The 27384-nt window shown below is 33.4% G+C and overlaps 1 protein-coding gene across 4 annotated transcripts in view; it reads right to left on the bottom strand.

Annotated features, from left to right (window-relative positions):
* TBCK (TBC1 domain containing kinase) overlaps window positions 1-27384 on the bottom strand; it is a 219810-nt gene that overhangs the window by 70434 nt on the left and 121992 nt on the right. For all 4 annotated transcript variants that reach the window (XM_026017616.2, XM_026017615.2, XM_072755530.1 and 1 more), the window contains 2 exons: window positions 21329-21365; window positions 20104-20265 (listed from right to left, as the gene is read on the bottom strand). In XM_026017616.2, the coding sequence (XP_025873401.1) occupies window positions 20104-20265; window positions 21329-21365 (199 nt within the window). The remainder of the gene's footprint in view (window positions 1-20103; window positions 20266-21328; window positions 21366-27384) is intronic.

The following is a 27384-nucleotide window of genomic DNA, read 5'->3' as shown; positions in this document are numbered from 1 at the left end:
TCATAACCAAAATATTATGCAAACTGTACTCTGCAAAACTGTACATCAAAATATGCAATTATTCTTAATAAGTAATCTCTTATCCTAGGGTACTACTGTTTTTTATTTTACATTATAATTTTGATTAATGCATTGTGAATGAAGCATGTACCCTGGATTATGGTTTCCTAGGTTTGATTCCAGGCTCCATGAAGAACTTTGTGACTCTGAAAGAGCTTCTCTAAATCCTGTTTTCTTTATCCTCATCCATTACTATCATATCTCTCAGAAAGACTAAACTATTTCCAAAATAATAAAACACATCTCATATTTCATTTGGGCCAGAATAGGTGGGAAATACATCTCTCCTGAAGATTTCTGTTCTTTTGCTCTAATAGCTATGAACTGCTTCCAAGACCTAGTTAACAGCTGTTGTCCTGGCACTTCTCTTTACTATCATCTAATTCCCTCCGGCTCTCCCCTATATTTGATCCCTAATTTCAGAGACAAGATATTATTTACTCTTTCTTGATTTACTCCACCATTTTGGTGGAATGCATTTTCCAGCAGCTTCTATGAAAGGGTGCATAAGAGACAATTTATTCTGAAATCTTCTATATCTTTTAATATATTTATTCTGCCCTTGATTGATAGTTGGAGTAGGCATGGTATTCTAGGGTTGAATTTTTTCCCTTCAGAGTTATGCAAAATAGTGCTCCCTTGTCTTCTGAGAAGTCTGATGATTCTGAATGGAAATTATTTGTATGTGATTTTCCCCTTTTCTGTAAACTTTTAGGATCTCTGGTGCTTTGAAATTTCATAATAATATATGTAAATATGTGTCACTTCATTATGCTAGGTACTTAATGGTCCTTTTGTAATCTTTCACTTAACAGAGAAAGTTCTTGTTTAATATCTGCAATAATTGTTTTTTTCCTTTTCATTAAAAAAATCTTGAACATCTTGAATTAGTTTTCTAATAATTTTGCCTTTTCTTCTTACTTTCCATTTGTATTTTTGTTTTATTCTCAGAGAGATTTCCTAAACTTTATCAACTAACTCTTTTTTTAGAAAGCTCACTGCATTTCCACATCATTTTTAATTTCCAGTAAATCTTTTTTGTTCTTTGTTACTTAAATCTGATTTGTCATAGTTGCCATATCTTCTCATAATTACCTTTCTGAGGATATTCCTTTATTCTGTTTGTACCGGTCTGTGTTTTTTAGTTGGAGGTTTTCTTTAGAGGTTTGATGATCTAGGACTCTACATATTTTAAAACATAGCACTAAAAACTCAGATTGGAAGTTCTGTATATGTGGGCAGGTATTGGTGACTGGTAGATCCACTATTGGCTAGCCTGGAGACACAGTCATTTGTTAGAAGAGGCCTAAGTAAAATATTTCTCCTGGGGACATTTTACCTCTCCAGGGAATAAGTCTCTAATCTGGTTAACCCCAATTTCAGTAAGTGCCAGTTAGCAAATCTTGGATGGGTTTCACACGGTCCTCCTTCACATTTTGTAATTTTTCATTTCCCTGAATCTTTTAGGCCCCTCCTCATCCCTAGTCCCCATATATCCTCATTTTCTCTTTAAAATGGCCAGTCACCTCTGTACAAATTGTTTAGTTCATGCTGAACTTTTTTTCTAATATCTGTTTTTGTTTTTTAAGATTTATTTATTCATGAGAGACACACAGAGAGAGGCAGAGACATAGGCAGAGGGAGAAGAAGGCTCCCTGTGGGGAGCCCCATGTGGAACTTGATCCCAAGACCCCGGATCATGACCTGAGCCGAAGGCAGATGCTCAACTACTGAGCCACCCAGGTGCCCCTGAACTCTCCTTTATTTCAACAGTATATCACTGATTAAAATCTGTCTTTACCACTTTAACTAGTATCTGGCTTTGTTTATGTTTGACAGCATAGTAAAGTTATTGCTCTAGAAATACTCCCATTACCCACCATACAGGAGCAGAGGTTGTAAAGCAATATGATGTATCCCAGCACCAGAAGTTTATGGATAGAAGAAACAGTTGAAATAAACACAGCCAAAAATCAGACTTAAAAATTCTTCCAAACTTTAAACACATAATACTGTTAAGCAGAGAATCTGGTTCTCAATGATGCCTGATCAAAAGAGAAATACTCTCCTTCTAGTAATATACTTGACAATGTTACATATACAGTTATAAGTGCATCATTAACTTTTTTCTTTTTTGATAGGCATTTCACAAAATAGCATTTCTCTTTTTATAAGAAAGAAACCTGTAGCATCACAACAGAGGGTATTACCTGTGTTAAGTCATGTTTTATGCATTCTTACTATCCATAATAAAAAACAATTTTCGACCAACACTGCCAGTGGACACACTGATTATCTATTTTTTTGTATAGAAAATATGTACAATTATTGTCATATGAAGAGATCATCAATTAATATGAAGCAAAAAGGAAGGAAAAATATAGAGGCATCTGACATTAATAATTAAAATATGTTATTTTTCTGTTTTGTAATTTGTTATGATCTCTTTACTCATTCTCGGTGTTCTTCTAGTGGTCTAATTTTGTAATGTAATTTAATCTTCTTAGAGAGGGCTACTTCTCTACATTGCTTAGGCTTCAGGTCCATATACTCTAAATCTTCCTCCTATCTTCCAGTGAGTGTTCTGCTAGGTGGCAGAAGAGTAGACACTTGGCTAGCAAGATGGGTGCAAAGATCTACAGGAACGGGAGAATGAAACTACTCCTTATGCATACATTGAATTAATTCTTCTCGTTTTTTTGTTTTGTTTTGTTTTTTCTGTCTCATTTTCATTCCACTTCCAATTCCTGAGGCTTTTTGGTGCTCTGCATCAAGAATTGGCTTGCTTCTGGCTAGTATTCTCCTTTACAGGAAGGTTTCAGTTGTCTTTACTTTTTATTGAGTTATTATTTATGTAATTGTGTTCTATCTTCTAAATTTTTGTTGATGTTTCTTGTTTACTCATACTTTTCTTACATTCTCTTTGTTCTTAGGATTATATTTTTTTCATTCCTTTAGTGTTTGTCTTTAATGATGTTTCAGAAGGGAGTAGGGATAGACATGTGTACATTTTGTCATTCTTAATTGAAAAGGTTTCAAACTTTGAAGATTCTGGTTTAAAAGGGGTGGGAATGAATTTAGGATATGAGTATGGTGGGCTTGAAGCCTTGCTCCCATGGTCTAGCTCTTGGTCTAGTGGCATTTAAGGTATTTACTTAGAAAGTGATATAATAATAATGGCATACTGGAAAGAGCATTAACCTGGGAGGCAGTATGATCTGGGTTTAAATTTCAATTCAGTTACTTACAAGTTGTATAGCGCTGGCCAAACCCATTTTTCTGCCTCTTTTTTTCTCAATAATAAAATAAGGATAAAAATACTTAATTCTTGGGAGCATTGTGAAGTACAAATAATATTATTTCAGCACATGGTAGGAACTCAGAGATATTACAAACTTCCAGATAGAATGCATGAAAAATTTTGGCACTTCACCTGAAATTTTTAAAAAGCATTAGCCTTAGATTCCAGTTAGTCTGCCTTCTTGTTTTAAATTCAGTTAAGGATCCCTGGGTGGCTCAGCAGTTTAGAGCCTGCCTTTGGCCAGGGTGCGATCCCAGAATCCCGAGATCAAGTCCCACATCAGGCTTCCGGCATGGAGCCCGCTTCTCCTTCTGCCTGTGTCTCTGCCTCTCTCTCCTCTCTCTATGACTATCATGAATAAATAATAAAAAAAAAATCTTAAAAAAATAAACTCAGTTAAAATTTTGCACTTGGTAGATTTTTATTTAGAAAGAGATTGCCTTTTAAAAAATATTTTTTACCTTTCAAAATTCCAAAATTTGAGATGTTATTTAGTGATGAAAAGTAATGGGCTATCAAGCTATATGCAGACACGGAGGAAAAAGTCTGAAAAGCCAACTACTCTATGATTCCAATTATATGACATTCTGGAAAAGGCAAAGCTATAAAAACAGTAAAAAAAAAAAAATCACTGATTGCCAGGGTAGAGTGGGGTGGGGAGACTGAGAAGGAATTTATAGTTGCAGCATAGCAGATATTTAGGGTGGTAAAACTGTTTTGTAGAATACTGTAGTGGTAAATACATGACATTATTCATTATTCACTTGTCAAAACCCACAGAACTGCTCAAAACAAAGAGCGACCCCTAATGTATACTTAGTTTTTTTTTTTTTTTAAGATTTTAAAAAAATTTATTTATTAGACACAGAGAGAGAGGGAGAGAGACAGAGGAAGAAGCAGGCTCCAGGCCGAAGGCGGCGCTAAACCGCTAAGCCACCGGGGCTGCCCCTAAGCCACTGGGGCTGCCCTAATGTAAACTTAGTTAATAGACCTTAGTTAATAATAATGTATCAATACTGACTGAACAATTGTATCAGATGTGACACATTAAGGCAAGATGTCAAAAATGGTAAGTTACACACAGAGGAATGGAGAAATATGGGAACTCTGTACTATCTGTTCAAATTTTTTTGTAAACTTAAAATTGTCCCTCAAATAAAGTCTATTAATTAAAAAACTAAAGACCAGTGACAGAAGTGACATCAGTAAAAACAGCAGAGTAGATAACTCCAAGGGGACTTCTAAATGGAGTTTTTATTTTAGACTTTTTTTTTCTTTAAAGAACTAATGAGGTACCTGGTGGCTCAGTTGGTTAGGCCTCTTGATTCTTGGTTTAAGCTCGGGTCATAATCTCATGGGTTGTGGGATCCAGCTCTTGGTCTCCACGCTCAACACAGATTCTGCTTGAAGATTTTCTCCCTCTGCCCTTCCCCCCACTCACTTGCTCACATGCATGCCCTCTCTCAAATAAATAAATCTCAAAAAAAATTTTCTTTAAAAATAAAGAACTAATGAATGACATTAAAAATGTGTAATCAAATCATCCCTGTAATTATATTTATTTCCTGACTAGGGTAACAAATTATAACTTTTTATCCACATGCAAAATACATTCCACACCAAAGAACATTATCATTAAGAAAAATCTCCTTGTGTATTACTGGACATAAAGCAGAAACTGGATTTGCAAGAGTTAAAATATTAATAACTTTTTCCTAATCCTGTAATTATAATGACAAGAGGGGCCATTGAAACTATTGTGGAATATCTTGATTTAGATAGGACATTTAACATATTGGTCAGTTTGAATCATTTTGTTTCCCACTCTGAAATTTTCATTTGTAGTTAACAACAGTATGGTTATTATTTCATCCCAATCTGTGTCTGAGATAATATGCCCACAATTGTCTCTTTGAGGTAGCTAGAAAATTAGGTAGCAAGGAGAACTACTAAGGATAGGAAGTAAATAATATTGTATATTCAAACTACTACCATAAAACATGGCTTGCTTAAGTAAGAGTAGACAAATTGTAGAGACTATGCTTTGTATTTAAAATGAATTAAAAATTTTATGAAACTGAGTTTTTATTTGCTGTTCACTGAGAAAGGAGTAACATATGGGGAAAAGAAATGAATGGCCAATAGTTCCCTAACATCAGGTTTTTATCTAACACCATGCTTTGTCATTACAGTAGTTAAAAATGAGATTCCTAGAAAGATAGAACTAAACTTCTGAAGATACTAGATTGAATCGTTTGAAACTGCTGATCTGGAAACTTACTTTGTAAACAAATAACATGTTCCCCCATATAGTAAAAAGTATTAAATTTGGACTCCAAATACCAGTTACCAATTTATATAATAATGAGTATTTCATAAAATCACTGTGCCTCAGTTATTTCAAGAGCAAAATGGAGATAATAAGAAAATCCACTTAACATAGTTGTGATATTTATACAAGATAAAACATTTTAAAAAGCTTTGGAAACCCTAAGTGATTGATGGCTTTTATAGAGGTTATTTACATTGCCCAAATTTTCTATTTACAATGTAGCTGTAGAAATGAAGCTTACTATAGAATTAAAAATGTACAAAATTAGGTTTTTTATAAAAGATTTTATTTATTTATTCATGAGAGACACGGGCAGAGGGAGAAGCAGGCTCCATGCAAGGAGCCCGATGTCGGACTCAATCCCAGGACTCCAGGATCACGCCCTGGGCCGAAGGCAGGCGCTATACCACCAAGCCACTCAGGGATCCCCTAAAATTAGGTTTTGATTTAAATAATGTTCCTCTGTGCCACTGTGTCCATAAAGGCCACCTTGCTATTTAATTAAATTGAACTAAAAGTGAATTCTTACAATGCTCAAAGTATGGTATTGAGTAGTGAGGCATCAGGAAGATAATTGCTGAGTGTTGGAGAGGTGGCCCACTCACAGTGACAGTTCCCACTGAACACTTTGGGTATTCATTCACTCAAGGACATAGACATGCCACATTCTCTTGGACTAAATAAAAAATTAAGAGACCTACCTTAATAAATAAAAAAATTAATATGAACCAAACAACCCATCAGCTATTTAACTGTCTAGCAAAATAAATCTTAAAACCCTTTAAAGGAAGTTGATAAAATCAAGATTCCTTTTAATGTATCTTTATCAATATCCACCTGTATAATCAACAAAGCTACGTATGTAAAGCAGAAAAATGTGACTTATAATCAAGAGAAAGATAAGTTCATACAAATAGACCTATAAGATGATCCAGAACTAGAATTATTAGGCAATACTTTAATTACTATAAATATGTTCAATGACTTAAAGGAAAATATTGTCAAGTCAATGGCCAGAGAAATGCAAACAATAAAAAAGTTGAAACACTAGAACAGAAAAATACATTGTTTGAAGCAGAAATTTACTGAAAGGTCTTAAAAGCAAGATAAAAATAAAATACTAGGGATGTCTAGGTAGTTCAGCAGTTGAATGTCTGCCTTTGGCTCAGGGCGTGATTCTAGAGTCCCAGGATCAAGTCCCACATCAGACTCCCTGCACAGAGCCTGCTTTTTCCTCTGCCTATGTCTCTGCCTCTCTCTCTCTCTCTCTCTCTGTGTCTCTCATGAATAAATAAATAATATATATATATATATATATATATATATATATATATTTATATATTGGGGCATAACAGAGTCAATCCACTAAAAACCAAAAATAAAGAGGAAACATGAATCTACAAGAAAGAATGAAGGGCACTGATAATGGAAAAATATGGTGGAAAATACAAAAAAATGATCTTTTAGCTTCTCTTAATATCTTTAAAAAGTAACTAGCTATTTAAAATCAGAATAATGACAGTTTATTGTGAAGTTTATCATAAATGTAGATGTAAAACATATTAAAATAATGCCAGAAAATATGGAAAGTAAATGGAATCATACTTTTACAAAATTCTTAGATTTTCTATAAAACTATAAAATGTTAGCTCAGTGAAAAGTAGGTAGGTCAAGAAAACAGACCATAGTTCCTAGAGCAATAACCAAAAACAATTCAAAAGGCAAAATAAAAAGTCAACAAAAATATTAAGATGAAATGTTAAAATTATTTAATTAACATAAAGAAGTCAGAAAAGAAGGAGGAGAAATACAGCAAATGGAACAATTAGAAATATGCCTAAACCATATTAAAGACAAGTGAACTAAACATTCTATTCAAAAGGGAGTATCAGAGTGGATAAGCACAGCAAAAAATAATATATGCCTCAATTATATGTCTAGAAAACTATATGTCTGAGAGTAATACATTTAAAGTAACAGAATATAAATATATATTTTAAATCTTTCTAAATTTAATACTTAAAGTCACAGATGGGTTGAAAATAAAATGCAGAAAAAATACTATAAGAACAAAGCATGAGAAAGTTCATGTGATTACATTCATATTACACAAAACAGACTCTAAGAAGTATTACTGAGATAAAGAGGCACATTTCATAATGATAAAAAGTTCCTCCATCAAGATGACATAACAACCCTAAGTGTATATGCATTTCATAAAAAGCTTTAAAATATAAGAGCAAAAACTGACAGAATTAAGGCTAAAATAGATAAATCTGTAATAATAGCTAGAGTTTAATATTTCTCTCCAATAATTCACAGAACAAAGAGAGGAAAAGCCTACTTAGGATAAAGAAGACCCAAATATCATTGCTGACTTACTTGAAACTTATAAAGCATCTCACTCAAAAAATTTAAATAAACATTATTTTAATATGCACATGAAACATTTAACAAGATAGGTAACAAGTGTCACATAAATTAAGTTTCAACAAGTTTTTAAAATTGAAATATTGACCAAAAAATATTTTTTACCAAAATAAGTTAAAGGGAAATCAATAATTATTCTTAAAGCAATAATGAAAAGACAGTATAACAAAATTTGTTGTATGCAGCAAAGGAAGTGTTTAGGGGCAGTCATATTAGAAAGTATGAAAGTTATAAAATCAGTATTCTGTTTGGTCTCTAAGTAGTAAGAAAAGAGGGCACATTATATTCAAAGAATATAGATGAAAGAAGAGTTAAGACAAAAAACCCCCAGAAAAACAATAAACGTTAAATTAACAAGGAAAATATTAATGAAATTGATGAACTTTAGCAGAATGATCAAGATAAAGAGCAAATTATTAGTATAAGAATGAAAGGAAACATTACTACAGATACCTCAGACAGTAAAACGATAGCAATACAGTATTATGAACAATTAAATACCAGTAAATTTGAAAGCAGATAAAATAAACTCCTTGGAAAAGCACAGTTTACTGCTTGACACAAGACGTTAACTTGACACAAGAAGAAATAGTACAACTGTGTAGTCACACATTTTTAAAGAAGTTAATTTTTTTTAAAAAAAGATTTTATTTATTTATTCATGAGAGACACACAGAGAGGCAGAGACACACGCAGAGGGAGAAGCAGGCTCCATGCAGGGAGCCCAATGTGGGACTTGATCTCAGGACTCCAGGATCACACCCTGGGCAGAAGGCAGGAGCTAAACCACTGAGCCACCCAGGGATCCCCCTAAAGAAGTTAATTCTTAATACAAGAATTCCCACAAAGAAAAGTACAGGTGGAGATGGTGGAAATTATCAAATATTTAAAGAATTTCTAACGATCTTACACAAATTCATTCTGAAGATAGAAGAGGGAATACTTCCATTTGTTTTAAGATTATAACCTTAAGTAACCCTGATATAACCCAGTGTAAACTCTGATACAAGTCTGAGAAAATATTTGAAAATTAAAACCCAACATTTCAAACAAACAAACAAACCCCAACATTTCTCATGAACACAGACATAAAGTTCTTAACAAAATATTACTTAAGTGTGGTAGGATGAATAATGGTCCCCAAAGATATACATATCCTAAGCCTCGGAATCTATGAATATATTGTTTTATGGCAAAAGAATCTTGAAATGTGATTAAGTTAAGAATCTGGGGATAGGAAGATCATCATGAATTATTCTGGGGGACACAATGTAATGCAAGTAACTTTATAAGAAGGAGCACGAATTTACAGGAAGTGGAAAGAGATGTGACAACATCATGCAGCTGGTGTTAAAGATGAAGGAAGGAGCCACAGACAAATGGGGCCTCTAGAAGTTTGCAAAAAGGAAATGGATTTTCCCTTCAGAGCTTCCGGAAGGAAAAAGCCCTCCCAACTCCTTGATTTTTGTCTAGTCAGACTGATTTTTAACTTCTGACCTCCAGAAGTATAATTCATAAATCTAGGGGCACCTGGGTGGCTCAGTGGTTAAGCATCTGCCTTTGGCTCAGGTCGTGATCCCAGGGTCCTGGGATCGAGTCCCACATCGGGCTACATGCAGGGAGTCTGCTTCTCCCTCTGCCTATGTCTCTGTCTCTTTCTCTGTGTCTTTCATGAATAAATAAATAAAATCTTAAAAAAATAAGTCATAAATCTGTGTTGTTTGTGGTAGCTTTTACAGGAGCAATAGGAAACCAATACACAGGGGTATACCCTAGGAGTAAACTGTTTTTCTTCACAATATTTTTTTTAATTTTCTTTCTTCCTTCCTTCCTTCCTTCCTTCCTTCCTTCCTTTCTTCCTTCCTTCCTTCTTCCTCTTTTCATTTTCTTTGGGTAATACTCAGTAGAGGAATTACTGTATCATTATGGTATTTCTATTTTTAATTTTTTTGAGGAACCTCCAAAATTGGTACAGCAGTTTTCCACATTAGCTGTACCAATTTACATTCCTACCAGCAGTACACCAGGGGTCCTTTTTCTCCATATCCTTGCCAACACTAATTACTTCTATTTTTTTTTTTTTTTGATTGCAGACATTCTCCTACTGTAAGGTGATAATCTCACTGTGGCTTTGATTTGCATTTCCCTGATGATTAGTGATGTTAACCATCTTTTCATGTACCTATTTGCTTGCCATTTATATGTATTCTTTAGAGAAATGTCAATTCAGGTCCTCTGCCCATTTATTAATCAGGCTTTTTTTTTAATGTTGCTTTGTATAAACATTCTTTATATACTTTGGATATCAACCCATTACTGGAAATTTCATTTGCAAATATCTTCTCCCATTCAGTAGTTTGCCTTTCAGTTTTGTTGATGGTTTCCTTTGCTGTGGAAAAGCTTTTTATTTTGGTATAGTCCCAAGAATTTATTTTTTGCTTTTGTTTCCCTTGACTGAGGAGACATTATTGAAAAAATGTTTCTATAGCCTATGTCAAAGAAATTATTGCCTATGTTTTCTTCTAGGCATTTTATGGTTTCAGGTCTTACATTTAGGTTTTTAATTCGTTTTGAGTTTGTTTTTGTGTATGGTATAACAAAGTGGCCCAGTTTTATTCTTTTGCATATAGCTGTCTAGTTTTCCCAGCACCATTTATTGAAAAGACTGTCTTTCCCCCATTATATATTCTTGCCTCCTTTGTTGTAGATTAATTGACCATATAGGCATGGGTTTATTTCTGGATTCTCTAATCTGTTCCATTGATCTATATGTCTATTTCTGTGCCAGTACCATGCTGTTTTGATCACTAACAGCTTTGCAGAATATCTTGAAATCCGGAATTGTGATACCTCTGGCTTTGTTCTTCTCAAGATTGCTTTGGCTTGAAGTCTTTTGTAGTTCCAAACAAATTTTAGGATTGTTTGTCCTAGTTCTGTGAAAAATGCTGTTAGTATATTGATAGGGATTGCATTACATTTGTAGATTGCTTTGGGTGGTATGGACATTTTAACAATACCAATCCTTCCAATCCATGAGCATGGGATATCTTCTATTTGTTTGTGTCATCTTTAATTTCTTGAATCATTATTTATCGTTTTCAGAGTACAGGGCGTTCACCTTCCTGGTTAAGTTTATTCCTAGGTATTTTATTCTTTTTGGTGCAATTGTAAATGGACTGTTTTCTTAATTTATCTTTCTGCTACTTCATTATTATTGGATAGAAATGCAATGGATTTCTGCATATTAATTTTGTGTCCTGCAACTTATTGAATTCGTTTATTACTTCTAATAGTTCTTTTGGTGGAATTTTTAGGGTTTTCTCAGTATAATATCATGTTGTCTGCAAACAGTGACTGTTTAACATCTTCCTTGCCAATACAAATGTCTTTTATATTTGTTTTTCTTGTCTAATTGCTGTTTTTAGGACTTCTAGTACTATGCTGAATAAAAGCGATGAGAATGGACATCCTTGTCTTGTTCCTGATGTCAAAGGAGAAGTTCTGTTTTTCAGCATTGAGTATGACTGTTAGCTATAGACTTTTCATAAATGGCCTTTATTATGTTGAGACATGTTCCCTCTAAACCTACGTTGTTGAAAGTTTTTATCATGAATGGATGTTGAATTTTGTCAAATCTTTTTGTGCAGTGTTAAGATGATCATTATGATTTTTATCCTTCATTTTGCTAATGTATCATGTTGAATGATTAGTGAATACAAAACCATCTTTGCATCCCTGAAATAAATCCCACTTGATCATGGTGAATGATCCTTTTAGTATATTTGTTGAACATGGTTTATTAGTATGTTGTTGAGGATTTTTGCATCTATGCTCATCAGGGTTATTAGTCTGTAGTTTTCTTTTTTTGTGTGTGTATCTTTGCTTTTGGTATTAGGGTAATGCTGGCCTTGTAGAATGTATTTGGAAGCTTTCCTTCCTTTTCTAATTTTTTGGGATAGTTTGAGGAGAATAGGTATTAATTCTTTAAATGTTTAGTAGAATTCACCTGTGAATTCACCTGCTCCTGGACTTTTGTTGTTGGTAGTTTTTGCTTTGTTTTGAGAGAGAGAATCTTAAGTAGGTTCTGTGCTTAGTGCAGAGCCTAATGTGGGGCTTGATCTCACGACCCTGTGATCATGACCTGAGCCAAAATCAAGAGCTGGATACTTAACAGACTGGGCAATGCAGGTGCCCCAGTTGGTAGTTTTTTGAATAGTAACTTATAACTGGTTTGTTCAGATTTTCTATTTCTCCCTGATTCAGTTTTGGAAGATTCAGTTTTTAGAAATTTATCTCTATCTCTATAGTATTTCTGATACAACAAATATGAGGATTTTCTCTTATACCAACAATTAATTTTCCAACTCTCTGGATACCAGCTGGGTGTCCTACAATTTAATTCAATTATGAACAGAAAATACCCAGAATTTGCACAGATCCCACAAGTTAAGGGCTCAGTCTCACAAGACTGTCTCCATTTCAGATGCTGGTCACAAGTCCTATACTTCTGACCAACTGGCTATAATCTCATTTCTCAGGTTAATTTGCTATAACAGCTCACATAATTCAGGGAAATATTTTAATTATGTTTACCAGTTTATTATAAAGGATACAAATAAACAGCCAGATGAAGAGGTACATAGGGCAATGTCCAGAAGGATCCTAGGTGTGGGAGCCTCTGTTCCTGTGAAGGTGAGGTGAACCACCTAGCATGTGGATATATTCACCAACAAAGAATCTCTCTCAACTCTTCAGATATTTTTTATAAAGGCTTCGTCACATAGGCATTAGTGATTATTAATTCAATTTCTATCTCTTCTTTTGTCCTATGAAGACAGGGGATGGGGCTGAAAGTTCCAAGTTTCTAACCATAACTTGGTCTTTCTGATTACCAGCCCTCATCCTGAAGCTCTCTAGAAGCCCACAAAGATTCATCTCATTAAAGCAAATGCTGCTCCTATCACCCAGGAAATTCCAAGGGTTTAGAACCTTTGAGTCAGGAGCCAAAGTCAAAGACTAAATATTAGAACAAAATATGCTCTTAGCATCCCTGTCATTCAGGTAATTATAGGTACTTTAGGAAATTTGTGTCAGGAAGTGGAGGAAGAAAACAAATATATAGTTCTTATTCTGTCACACATGGGAATTTGAGGTTAGTTTAGCAAAATGGACTATTAATTAATGAAATTCTTCAGATTAACAGACTAAGGGAGGAACACTAAATGAGTAACATAATAGATGCTGAAAAAAACCGTGATAAAAATTCAATACCCATTAATCATAAAAACTCTGAACAAACTAGGAAAGGAAGGGAACTTCCCCAATCTGATAAAGGACATTTATAAAAAATCTACAGCTAACATAAAGCTTAATGGTGAGACATCAAATGCTTTTTTCCTTTTCCCTCCTAAGAGTGAACCAAGACAAGGATATGTTTTTATCAATTCTATTAAATGTGGATTGAAGGTATTAGTCAGTGCAAAGAAGCAAGAAAAATAAAAGAAAGGCATAAAAATGGGAAGGGAAGAAATACAACTGTCTTTCTTCTCAGACAATATAGTTTTTTACATTTGGAAAAAATTCTATCTACAAAACTATTGGAACAAAAACTGAATTTAGCAAGTTTGAAGGTATCATGGTTCAAAATTCAATTGAATTTCTATATATTATTGATACATGATTGGATAATAAATTTTAAAATATAAAGATATTTCCTCCACTCTGAGTGCTAAGTACTTTTCCACTCCAGTCTGTTGCCACTCTGCCTTCCCAGGCCTTCAGGTCTATTAGACCACAGGAACCTTCTGCTCCATGCTCCTTTGTTAGACCTCCAAGTCTGTGCTGATCCACTTGACCCTGTACTATTCCATGTGGAAAAATAAAACATGGAAGAGTTGGTGGTTTCTTCTATTTAGTTTCTTGCTTATCCTATTGTACTAAGTAATTATAGACTTGACTGCTAGTTTAATTTTGGCTTATTGTCTTAATTAGCTACTAAAACAGCTGGCTACCAGCCTGCTTGAGCTCAGTCTATCCCCTGACAATATCCATAAAAGAAAAAACTGATAAACTTCATTGAAATAAAAAATACCAACTTATTGAAAGACAGAGTTGAGAAAATCATCAAGAACAAATAAAACTCATACACATTAATAGAACAGTGGTTGCTAACAGAGGAATAGAAACTGACAGAGGAATGACATGAAAGAATTTTCTGGGGTAACAAATATTCTGTATCTTGATTTGGGTGTTGTTTATTACTGTCAAGATGTATTGAATTGTAGAATTGAGGCTTATACTTTTCACTATCTGTAAATCTTATATCAATTAAAAATATGTCTAAAAATATCGAGAGAAAAAACAAAAAGAGGAAGCACAAGGTAGGTCTTTGTATCTTCCTACAAAGTATTTTATGTAAAATTTTCAGTTAGACTAGAATGGAGAGCTTAGGTACTGAGTTACATTCCATTTGTTCAGTTACATAGCATAATTTATTATCTATTAAAAATTTTAGAACATTTGAAAAATTTCATTAAAATTCAAAACCACAAAGGAGATCTGTAACCTATTAATCTACCATCTCAATCACAGATATTTTTGACACAAATTATTTATAAGAAGAAGATGAGAAGTATTCTAAGTATTGATGTTCTAAGACATGAAAACATCTCAACAATAATACAACGAGACTCTCACTGCTTAACAAACAACTATAAAGTTGCTTATCTTACTGATAGAAAACAAGGTGAATGGGATAAAATATGCTTATTATGAGCATTTTCTATAAGGTAAATCATAAGGACAGTACTCTCTGACATTCTCAGGCTGACAGACCTAACCATCATTTAATATAGTGAGACGAAGTATGTTATAGTGGGTAGGGAAGCACAGATTCAAGACTCAGTAATCTTGAGTAACTCACTGATTCATATTTTAATACTGATTGTAATGAGTATTATCTGTAGTCCAAGCAACACATGGATATAATGTTATTACTAGATAAGAGGATTCTAAAACATAAGAAATGTGTAGTGAGAGACCAATTTACTCAAATTTTGTAGGTGCTAAAGAGAGATAGCATCTGAAAATTCTCTTAAGACTTTGCCTTGTCAATTACCTTGGTAAAGATCAATAGGTACTCTTTTAGCATATTCTTGAACTTATCCCTGGCCAGTTGCTCTCTGTCCATTCTTTGGAATCCTAGCATTTTAGAGGTGTCTAATGCATTTTGCACTTTATACCCAGAATCATTTTTCTAAAATATAAATCTAATTATGTCATTTTTCTGTTTAAAACTTTCCAATTACATACAGAATAAACCCCAAATTCCTCAGCATATCATTTAGGTTCCCCATAATCAGGGCTCTATTTCACCAGTTTTTATCACCATTATCAGTGCTATTACCCTAGTCCATTAACTCCAATTATCTTTATCTCTCATCCTACCCTCCAGTCACTCTATTAGTATTCTACTTAGTGTAAGATGGTCATGCAGTTGCACACCTCTGGTCATCCTTATGCTACATTCTAAGCCTCCAGTGCTTTTTCCTCATCCTCCTATGGGGCTAGTACAGTCTTATCCTTATATTTATGGCCACAGTGCATAAACATGTGTCTGTCATATAATTATTTTTATTAGACATGTATTGAATAAATGACTTAATTTATCCTAAGGTCTCACAGAAAGTGGTCAAAATTTCCTGACAACCAATTCACTCACTTTAGGTGCTTCACTGCTCAAAAACATTAAAACAAAGTTGCTAAGTCTTATTGATCAATATTATTGAATGTTTCCCAAAAGTAAGTCTACTCTTGCCTTGACTTTTTGTTCTAAACATGGTATTTTTCACAAGTCCACATTTATTGGAGTTTAGCTTTACTAACACCATTGTTTATCTATATAATATTTTTGGATGATTGTCCTTGTTTTGTGATCCTTTCACATTCTTAGTTCAATTCAGATGACACTAGAGCAGAACAGTGTAAGACAGGGCCAAATGAAGTCTGACAGATATCATCCTGTAATTGAGCTTAAAAAGTGGTAACCTTGGAAACTGTCCTCATAACACCAGTGGCCAATATCCAGTATTGGATGGCACTATGAAAAACTGAGTATTCCTTCTAAAAATACCTGCCACTATTTGAAAATTGTATAAGAAATGGCAATGTACTGCTTTCATATTTATTTCCTCTAGTACTAAAATGCCATACATACATGTCAAGAACTTTGAACAAAATTTTCTAGTACATTTGTATTTCCTCAGAAGGTAACATCCCACTATATAATTTATTAGAAGTGAACAGAATTTGGGAACAATTTTTGGCAAAAAACAATATCTTTCTATGTTCTCTTTTTAAGAATTAAAGAGTATAAAGTGACAGGAGGGAGAGAAAGGAGAGGGAACTCCTGGAGACTGAATGTTATATGTTCTTTATGTATTTTTAAAACATTAAATACTACATGTACTTTAAGAGAATAGTTATGCACACTATGCGTACTCAGTACCAGATTTTGCATCAGGTGCATTATGTATATTATCTTTAGTGCTCATTGTAACACTAAGGCAGAAATTAATGTGCCAGAGCTGGAGTGTGAACTTACACCCCAGCTGTCTGTAGATAACACAGATCAGCAGGAACAGTGCTCCTTTCAGCAGGAGCATTGCACTGAAAGTTTCCCAGTTCACACAGGCACTTATCTGTCTTGACTGCAAAGTCTGTGCTGTCCATCTACTATACTACATCATCTCTGAGCAATGAAAGGAAATATTCTGCTTAGTCATAATATTCACTCAACATAGAAGGCTTACTTGACTTCTTAGGTAATTCCTCAATTACTTTTGCTAACAAGGAAATCTATATGATTGATATCTGCTTTAATAATTTATAGAAAAAGCCAAATGGGGTAATTGCTGCATTTATAATATCAATAGGAAAGCATGTCATGATAGAATGGAAAAACGAAAAAAAGCATAATAATGAAGATGACAACATTAATAATCAGTTACATGGTATTTGCTCTGTGCCCGGTACTCTAAGTTGCTTAGGTATATTTATTTTACACAGCAACCCTATGAGGTAGGTAGTATTATCATTTGCATATAATCAGAGTTAACGGAAATAAGGAGGTTAGGTCATGACCCTAAGGTCACATAGCTATAACTGAGAGCCAAGATCTGAACCCCAGGTGATCTGGTTCCACATTCTATGCTCTTAACAACTAGAGCTATTGAGTGTCTTTTTGTAGAAAGAAACTAGAAAGGATAACAACAACAACAACAGAATGCAACCCTATTTTGTTCACAATGTTACCAACTAGGCAGCATTTCCATTATGCTACTGTAAATAGATGTCCTAAACAGTGAATTTAGCAATCTGCTTCAGCAAAGAATTTAGGTAACTTTGCTGTTTGCTTATGCAAACTTAAACTCAGTTAAGTGGGGATTTCAGTAAAGTACAATGTATTTAGTGAGTTCAAATCAATGCTTGATCCTATCCTGTCTTTATCTACAAAATTGGTCTCAAGAACTAAACTGAAAAATAGAGTTCGTTTCTGTAGGCTAAAAAGATTGTTTCTCTTAAATATGTTCCAAGCTTATGTCACATAATATTTTGCTTAGAATGGGTACATTCAGTGTGTTTGTGTATGTATTAATCTGGATTCACTTCTTAGGACTTCCCATGATCACTTCCAGTTCTTTCAAGCATCAACTATAGTTAGGAAGCTCAACATGATGAAAAAAAGAGATCTCTTTAGATATATTTAGGAAAGACATCCCAGGGCAGCCCGGGTGTCTCAGCGGTTTAGCACCGCCTTCAGTCCAGTGCCTGATCCTGGAGACCTGGGATCGAGTCCCACGTCAGGCTCCCTGCATGGAGCCTGCTTCTCCCTATGCCTGTGTCTTTGCCCGCCCCGCCCCCCGCCTCTGTCTCTCATAAATAAATAAAATATTTTTAAAAAATAAAGGAAAGACATCCCAGGGGCACCTGGGTCACTCAGTGGTTGAGCATTTGCCTTTAGCTCAGGTCAAGATCCTGGGGTCTGGGATCAAGTCCCAGGGAGCCTGCTTCTCCCTCTGCCTATGTCTCTGCCTCTCTCTGTGTGTCTCTCATGAATAAATAAATAAAATTAAAAAAAAAAAAAAAAGACATCCCAAATAAGCATCCTTTGATTAAAAATAAAATATAGGTGCACTTTAGGGCAAGGTCTGCATTTAGATTCCTCCCGTTTTTTTTTTTTAAAGTCATATTTTTATTATAATCTCTTTCTGTCCCAATAGGAATTGTACAGTGACCAAGCAAGTGATGAGCCAGAATTATGGAACTAGGGATCAAGACAATTCACATTAATAGAAGGCATCCTATTTTCAAAGGTAGGTAGAGTTTACCTTTTCAACAGATCAGTTCTAACAACGTATTCTTACTTTCTGATTTTGGAAATAATAATGAGTCACTGTTAATAAGCCTATACAATCTGACAACAGATTCTTTCACCATTGTTTAATGATGCATTTATGCATGAAATTGGAAAGACATTACATTTGCTTGATCTCAAAATGCACAATCTGCATTTCTGATTTTTTTTAATAACTGACCAGAAAATTCTTTTAATCCTAATTAATCATTCTGTTTACTTTGGCAAGTTGTGAAAGAGAGGAAAACATCTGCAGGGTACAGAGAGTGTTCCGAGTTTATGAAACTAGCTTCTTTATTATTGTCCAACACCAAAGTATATGTGCTGTCGAAGCGAGCACTATTGTCCAACACCAAAGGAAAAAAAATTGAAAATTTGAATTTCAAAAGGAATCTTCCAGAAACAAATAATATAAGAACTAAACTACTTGTTTGCTCATATAAAGACTAACTTAAGTTTGCTAAGTTAGAAAAATGATGTGGTACTTTGAATTTGGGGGAAAGAAGGAGGAGAAATTTTAAATAAATCGAAGCATTTTTGTTATTATTTTCCCAAAAGGATGAAAATTTTCAATAACAGAGAAATGGTGAAGTACCAGATATAGATTATCCACTAAGTATAAAAATCAGGGTAGATAGCAGGTTTCTTATTCCTCCTGAGTGCTTAATAAATATGTAATCTTAAGGTAACTTTCTTTTGCTCTTTGTTTTTTTAGGCAAATTTATCTCTTGGATAACTTTAAGTGCATGTATTATCAGCAGTCACTTGGGCCTGCCTAAAGCTATGGAGAATAACAATAAACTCAGCAGAAAGGTTAGAGCTAATGAAATGCTGTTTAAAGAAAGTAAAATTTTTCTATTGGAAAAACATTTTGATTTCTGCAAAGAACATAGTTTTTTAGTTCCACAGATTGTTATATCCTAGGTAACCACATAACTTTCATCTTTGCAACCACAGCAGCAAAGCTTAGAACATAGCTGCATTCCCTATTTCCACACTTAGCATTTAACACCTAGATTTCCAAACTCCTCACTTGTGAGTATAATATATAGCTTAACTTACTATTTCATACCATATGACATAGTATTTCCCAGGATTGTGATGTGCTCTCCGAAGGGCACAGAGTTTCTTTTCCTCAAACTGCCAAATGGTTACTAGGCAGCTATGGATAGGAGAGACCAATTTCCATGTGGGTTACATCTTTGTGAAAATACAGATTCTCAAACACCTAAACAAGTAGCTCTTATTTACTCTCTATCAGTTGAAAATAAATAGGCCTGTCCTAAGCTTGAAGGCAAATATATCACTGCCCCCAGCTCTTTTACCCTTTGATGGCATCACTGACTCTAAAGTAAACCACAGCCACCTAGTATGCCCCAGGTTTGTACTTAAAATGCTGGAAGAGCAGATGTGGCAGTATATGGGCGAGGGAATCCAGAGAAGGGAGTCAATGCTCAAGAAGAGATTTTGGAAGCTTGGATGACTATTTTTGCCAATTGCTATTAGATTGTCTCATTATCTTATAATTACATTTCATTTAGTGATTCTATTTATTTATATCTATACCTGGTAAATCAGAGAAGAGAAGAATGCACTCGTTAAAGCCATTAGCCAAAAGCCGGTCCCGTAGCTGCTGGAGAATTGCTACTCCAATACAGAACGGGAAAGAGGAATTCCCAAGGAGTAAGGTATCCCAGAGGTGGAAAATTTTGTGCAGTGGAAATACATCTGTAAAATAACAAAATGTAAATACATTAATTAAAAAACCAAAATAACAGAAATTAAAACAATAACAAGCTGTTTTACTAGACATATGACAAATGCCTTATGGTCGAAACTGTTTAAGAACAAATACTATCAAACTGTTTTTATAAAATGTTTATGTGGTTTTATAAAATATTTATAAACACTATTTTTGGTTTGGTTTCATAAAATGTTTATAGAACTTTTTATACAATATTTATTGCTTCCTAAGGCATCTTTAAAAATTGGTAATCAAGTTGGTCAAATAGATGACATTTTCTATCCTCCATCATCAATCCTAGTATAGTTGTTCCATTTATTATATTTCTTCCTAGAATTTTCTTGTTATACTATTCTCACAAGTTTATTTACCTAGGTGAAATTTAGTCTTGTTTTGGATTCAGTATTGTTACATTTTTATTATGCATTCTAAATACTTGCTTTATTATTTTATCCTATTTTTTGCAACTTTATTTTTTTACATTTAATGAGACTGAATATCTTTCCAGGCCAATGAATACAGATCTACTCTAAATATGGTACTCTATTTATCCTATATACCCACTTAAACAGAATGTCCACTATATTAACACTGTAATTGATTAAACTATTATATATCTACATAATATGTTTCATTCCTAAAGGAATTCCAGGTTTGGAAATAGCAAAAGTATTAGTTATTAAAGGATCTCTAAAAATTGACTCCCATTTGATTTGTAAAAGTTGCCTTCCAAAATTCTATGTACATACTATATAGTTAATGTTAATTTCTTTTTCAATAGACGGCAGAGATTGTATGACTGTCATGACATGTAAGATAGGCATCCTATATATCACTATACAACATTCACCCTATGCTATACTCTTTGATATTCAGTCCTCAAAACAATTCAAATTTCTCCCTACCCAACTCTATTACATTAGAATTAAATAAGGATACTCATGTAATTATATCTGTTTAATATCACTATAGCTATAATATACTGGGGTAGAACAGAGCTGTCCTTTTACCAATATGATATTGAAGAAAAGGGAAAATAATACTTACGAGTAAACATGGTGAGAAACCAAGGTATGGCATAGAGCTATGGGTGGAAGAGGAAAAGGGTGCCGGGATGGATAAAGAAAAAATAAAAGATAATTACAATGATTATCAATAAACTGAATGTTAAAAAATATTTGATACTTTCGTCTACTCCACTGATTAAAATAAGAGTAAATGTCAGTAATTATTACTACAAATACTCTTCTAAATAATATCTCTTACAAATGCTGCAGATGACACTTTTGCCAAGGATTATTCCACAGAATGTCTTCATTTCATCAAAGAAAATACTCAAGGCAATGCCTAACCCAAACACAATACTAGCTTGCCAATTCCAAGGGTGTACTTTTAGGTTGTACAAAAATATTTCTGAGATTATAATGGTCGTTATCAGTGTTGAGTTACCCTTGGTATTTTTGAGAATTGATAAGATGGTATTTGAAAAATGTCTCATAAAAACGTACTATGAAACACATGCTTTCTATTATCAATCTCAAAATTAACAGGAAACTTCAAAACAGACTAAAAGTAATAAGATCTAGAAATGAAATAATTCGTGTCTTTAGCTGAGTGACAAGTTTGCTTTCCTAAGTTTATTGTCTAGGAATGAATACACACACACAGTCTCGTATATACACTTTGAATTAATTTTTTGACATTTTGAAAGTGAGAAATTATTCTTAATTTCTAAAATAGTAAAAGCTCTTTTGTCAGTAGCAAGTATCAAAAATCAATAATAATTTATAGAAAAATTAGAAAAAACTCTAATTTTATTTTACTTTCTGTATCAGTGCAGTCTACATTAGACAAAGATTTCTATACTACCTATAAAATTTAAATAAATATCCTTTCAACGCCTATCAATTACGAATTCATGAGTAAAGTTGCATATGTCTTTGAATAGCACACACTGAGTATTTATATTATCAAAACATTGGTCAAAAACCTTAGATATAATTATATACTATGTTAAAATCTAAGTACTGTATGAGAAATAAAGCCCAATGCTCTCCACAGATCATTTACATACATTAACACACAGTTCTTTCAAGTGACATTATAAAAGGGAAAACTGAGGAGTACAAAGGTATGGGACTTCACTGTAAAGAATATGTATTGTAGAAAACAATAAAATATAACAAAATCTGAATTCTTCAGCTTAATTTAAGTTTAAAAATAATCAGTAAATATCAGTTTCATCACTATTGTTTAGCTTTTCTTTCTTAAAAGTATGTGACATAAATTATATTACAATACCTCTACCCTTCTGATCAAAGCCAAGTATTTCCCATTAGGAATCTTAACTGAATTACTTTGGTAACAAGCTAACAATCTGTTTTCACACATAGTGTAGAGGGCATTGTATGAGGAACCTACACAAAGTAGAGAAGGAATCACTTCAAATGATCAGAGGGAAAACTTACCAGGCTCACACAAAGCCAGGAATAGTTCATCTTACCACCAGTCAGAATAAACAAGAAAACTAATAAACAAATAAAAAATCTGTAATAAACAAGAAATTGGATAGAGTACTTAAGAGTACTGCCTTAGTAATATTAGCAAAATTATGCTCCCAAATTATGCTGCTGTGGTCTTACTTAATAAACCTTAGAAACAAGCTTTGAAAGGATCAAACTGTTTCAATGTTAGTTAGCTACATCCCAAAATGAAGTTCAAGATACTTGGACTTCAAGCTAAGGATGTCTATGTTAAGTAGAGACATGGCAGATACAAAAGACAATTCCAACAAATCAAACTTTTGGAGATGAAAAGTATAATGTTTGAGACCAAAAAATATATACTGGATGGGATTAAGAGCAGATCGGACATTGCAGATGAAAAAAAATTAGTGAACTTGAAAACATCAAAATAGAAAGTGCTCAAAATGAAACAATGTTAGGGAGAAAAAGGACCAAAAAAAAAAAAAAAAATCCTAAGCATCAGTGAGTAACTTCAATCAGCTAAATATATATATTAGAGCTACCCAAAGAGACAGAAGAGATGAGAAGAGACAGAAAAAAATATATTATTTATTTATTTTTCAGAAAAAATTTGAATAATAGCTTGAACATTTCCCAAATTTGATAAAAACTATAAACTAATAGATCCAAAAATCTCAAGATCCCAAACACAAGAACCATGAAGAAAATCACACCAAGGCACATTGTACTCAAATTTCTCAAAATTAGTGGTAAAGAGAAAAAAATCTTACACTATAGCTACAGAAAAAAGCCATAACATTATATAAGAGCATCAGTAAGAAGATTCTTCTCAAAAATGTCTTCTTGTCAGTGCCCAACAATAGAGTGTAGTAACATTTTTAAACTATTAAAAAAATTGTCTCTTTAGAACTGTACGGTTAGCAAAAATATCTTTTGAAGACAAAAAGTAAAACAAAGACTTTCATACACTGAGAAGCTGAAAAGTTCATCACCAGCAGTCCTGTACTACAAGAAATGCTGAAGAAGTCCTCTAGGCAGAAGGGAAATGATACTAGATGGAAATCTAGATCTACACAGAGGAATGAAGAGACAGGGAATTGTAAATGTGTATGTGGATGTATAGAAGACTTTTATTTTTAAAAAATCTTTAAAAATAGTTGATTGTTTAAAGCAAAAAGAGTAACTTATTGCGGGGTTTATAACATGTAGAAATAAAATTTAGGACAACTATAATGCAAACACTGGGAGGGTAAAATGGAAATATATATTATAAAGTATTTGTACTATCTGTGAAGTGGTATAATAATACTTGAAAGCAAACAATTTCTTAACTGTATCACTGTTCACATTTTAGATTACATAACTTTTGGTTGGGAATGTCCTTTGCATTTTCAGATTACTGAAGTGATCCAGCCTCTACCTAGTAGATGCCAATAGCATTCACCCAGCTTTGTCAAAAACATCTCCAAACATTGCCAAAAATCCTCTGGGAGGCAAAACTGCCTGTTTGAGGATCACTGCATAAATCCTAAGGAAACCAAAAAGAAAACACAACAGAATCATAGTTAACATGTCAACAAAGGAGATAAAATCAAAGGAAAAAAAAAGCAGATAAAAAGGAAAAAGAACTGATAAGACAAAATAAAAATATCAAATGATAGATTTAAAAGCAACCGTATCAACAATCACAAAAAAAGGCAATGCTTCTTGTGATGGTTGATTTTATGTGTCAACTTGATTGATATGGGGTGTCCAGATATTAGTGAAACACTAATCTGGTTGTGTCATGGAGGGTGTTTCTGGATTAGATCAACATGCGAATCAGTAGACTGAGTAAAGCAGATTGCCCTCCTAATATGAGTGGGCCTTATGCAATTTGTTGGAGGTCTCAAGAGAACAGAAGACAGAGTAAGGGAGAGCTCACTGACTGACAGGATATAGCAGTGAACAAAAACATAGTTCCAGCCTGTAAGGAGCTTACAGTTCATTAAGGGCAGTAGATATTCACTATTCTTTCAATTCGCTCCAATTAGGTTCTTGCCTCCACCTCACTACCAAAACTACTCTTACCTTTGTTATACGAGTTCTATGTTGCTAAATCTAATAGTGAATTCTTATTCTCAATGCTTCTTTACCAATCATCAAGGGTGTTAATTATTCTTACCTTCTCACCTTTCACCCCCATATGACTTCTAAGACACCACATTCATCTACTTTTCTGCTCAATCTCTTTTGTTGGTTCTTCAACTCCCTGACTTAAATATTGGCATGTCTTGTTCTCAGTCCTTGGACTTTTCCTCTTTTTTCTATTTTTTTCCCAAATGATTACATACATCTGTCCCCGGCAACCTGCTGGGTTTACCTTCAAAATTATGCATAATGCAAAAAACTGCTTACCACCCCTACCACTAATTTCCTGATTCAAGGCACTCTTGTCTAGATTATCACAATAGTGCATGACTAACCTTTTCAAATTCCATCCTTGCCCTCCTTGAGTTTCTCTTACCATAACAGCTAGAATGATCCTGTTGCAATGTTAGGTGAGAACACGTCATTCCTCTGGTCAACAGTATACAGTGGCTTTTCACCACTGTAAAAGCTAAAGTCTTAACTAAGCAATCTGGTTTGATGTAAAATCTGATCCTCTTTGACTCTCATCTCTCTGTTCATTGGGATCCAGTCACATTGGTCTCCTGGCTGCTTCTTCAGCATTTTTGGCATGCTTACATCCCAGGGCTTTAGCTCTTGCTGTTGCTTTTGTTTCAGTTGCTCTTTCTCTCAGTTCCTTAAGGCATTTATTCAAAAGTCACTTTTTCCATGAAAGCTTTCCTAGACTGACTTCCTCCTTCCATTCCCTTTCCTTTTCTTCCTCCCTCCCTTCCTTTTTTCTTTCTCTTCCCCCACCCCCTTTTTTCTTTTCTTTCTCTCTCTCTCTCAAGTTTTTAATTCCAGTTAGTTAACAGTGTTATATTAGTTTCAGGTGTACAATATAGTGATTCAACACTTCCATACATCACTTGGTGCTCACCACAAGTGCATTCCTTAACCCCCCATCCCCTATTTTAACCTATCTTCCACCCTGCTCCCCTGACCACCTTATTTAAAAATTTCATTTCTTCTTCATCTGAGCACCTCACATTCATCTCCTTCCTTAATTTTTTCTTTAGTACTTATCACTAACCAACATACCATATATATATTTACCTGTTTTATTGTTTATTCCCACTAGAATATAAATTTAATGAGGGCAAAGATTTTGTCTGGTTTTTTTTTTTTTTCCATTGACATACCCATGGCCTTGGAAAATGGGCAGGACATAACAGGCACTCACATGTTTGTTGAAAGAAAGAAAAAAATATATAATGAAGACAACTGAAAGAGATAGATTAAAAGATCCAAACATGAGATTATACATCATACTGAGAAATTTTTCAATAAATAGGAAATAATGAGAAAATCAGCTAATTTTCCTTGGATAATATATACCTGTGTGTGTGTGTGTGTGTGTGTGTGTGTGTATCTCCATATTAAATAGTGGAAAGTACTTAAAAAACACGAAACTTAAAATTCTGAATTATATACTTATACTTTGATAACAATGATAAAGAATTATTAGAAATAAGTGAAATGCATATTTTAATAATATTTGAAAAGTAATAATTAATTCAAGTTGAAAACATTTCTTTAATACAGAACAACTCCCAGGTGCTCACCAGCATCAGTCATCTTTTATCAACTGAAGTCAGGTAAATAGTTAATATATTCTGTGAAATAATAATGCGTGTTATTTATTCTTACTTTATTTGTACCTTTTAAAATTTTAACTGATATTTGAGTCTTAAATAATTCCTTAGGATATTGGTACATCTTCACAATACAGTCTCAAGTATGAGAAAAATAGCAGTATAACATAATTTTGAATACTAGGCTGGTTCACATTTTAATTTAAAAAAAAAAACAAATAATGAAATATTTTATTAAAATATAAAAAACATAAAATTAGCCTTATTAAGTTAGAGATATTATTAGCTTTTCCTGACTTAAAGATGGGTACTGAAACCCAATAAAAAAAAATCATACATGCTTTAGCTATTTTTTCCAGATGATTAAATTATTTTGCTTTATTCGGCCTAGTGGTAGTTAACTAAGTCAGCTGAGTAAATACTGCCCCCTAGCTACATCAAGAAAGAATAGTGATATTTAAGCATTTGAGCAGGTCTTTCCAATGGCCTGGTAATATCAAAATTACAAATATCAATAGGAAAAGCAAAGGCAGGAAGCTCATTAACTTTATTTCAAAAAGTAGAAAATTATGGTTTAAAAAGTTGTGAACTTATACAAATGTAAAAGATTTAAAAAGGAAATATTTCTTATAAACTGGATGAATCTTCTGACAAATGTAATTTACATATTGCATTGTTTCTCCTCTCTATTAACATTTTTAATATATATTTTTACTTATTTTATGTATTATAAAATTATTTTAATTATTATATTTTATACAATTATTATTATTATAAAAGGGAGTTCCTTCTAGTTGAGTTTTTTAATCTACCTCCTTATAACCACACTGTATTTTGTTTACTTCAAGTCAGAAGTATGATTACATTTAAATTA

Source organism: Vulpes vulpes, chromosome 4 (assembly GCF_048418805.1).
Source record: "Vulpes vulpes isolate BD-2025 chromosome 4, VulVul3, whole genome shotgun sequence".
Taxonomy (NCBI): domain Eukaryota; kingdom Metazoa; phylum Chordata; class Mammalia; order Carnivora; family Canidae; genus Vulpes; species Vulpes vulpes.
This window is presented reverse-complemented; position numbering and strand designations above follow the sequence as displayed.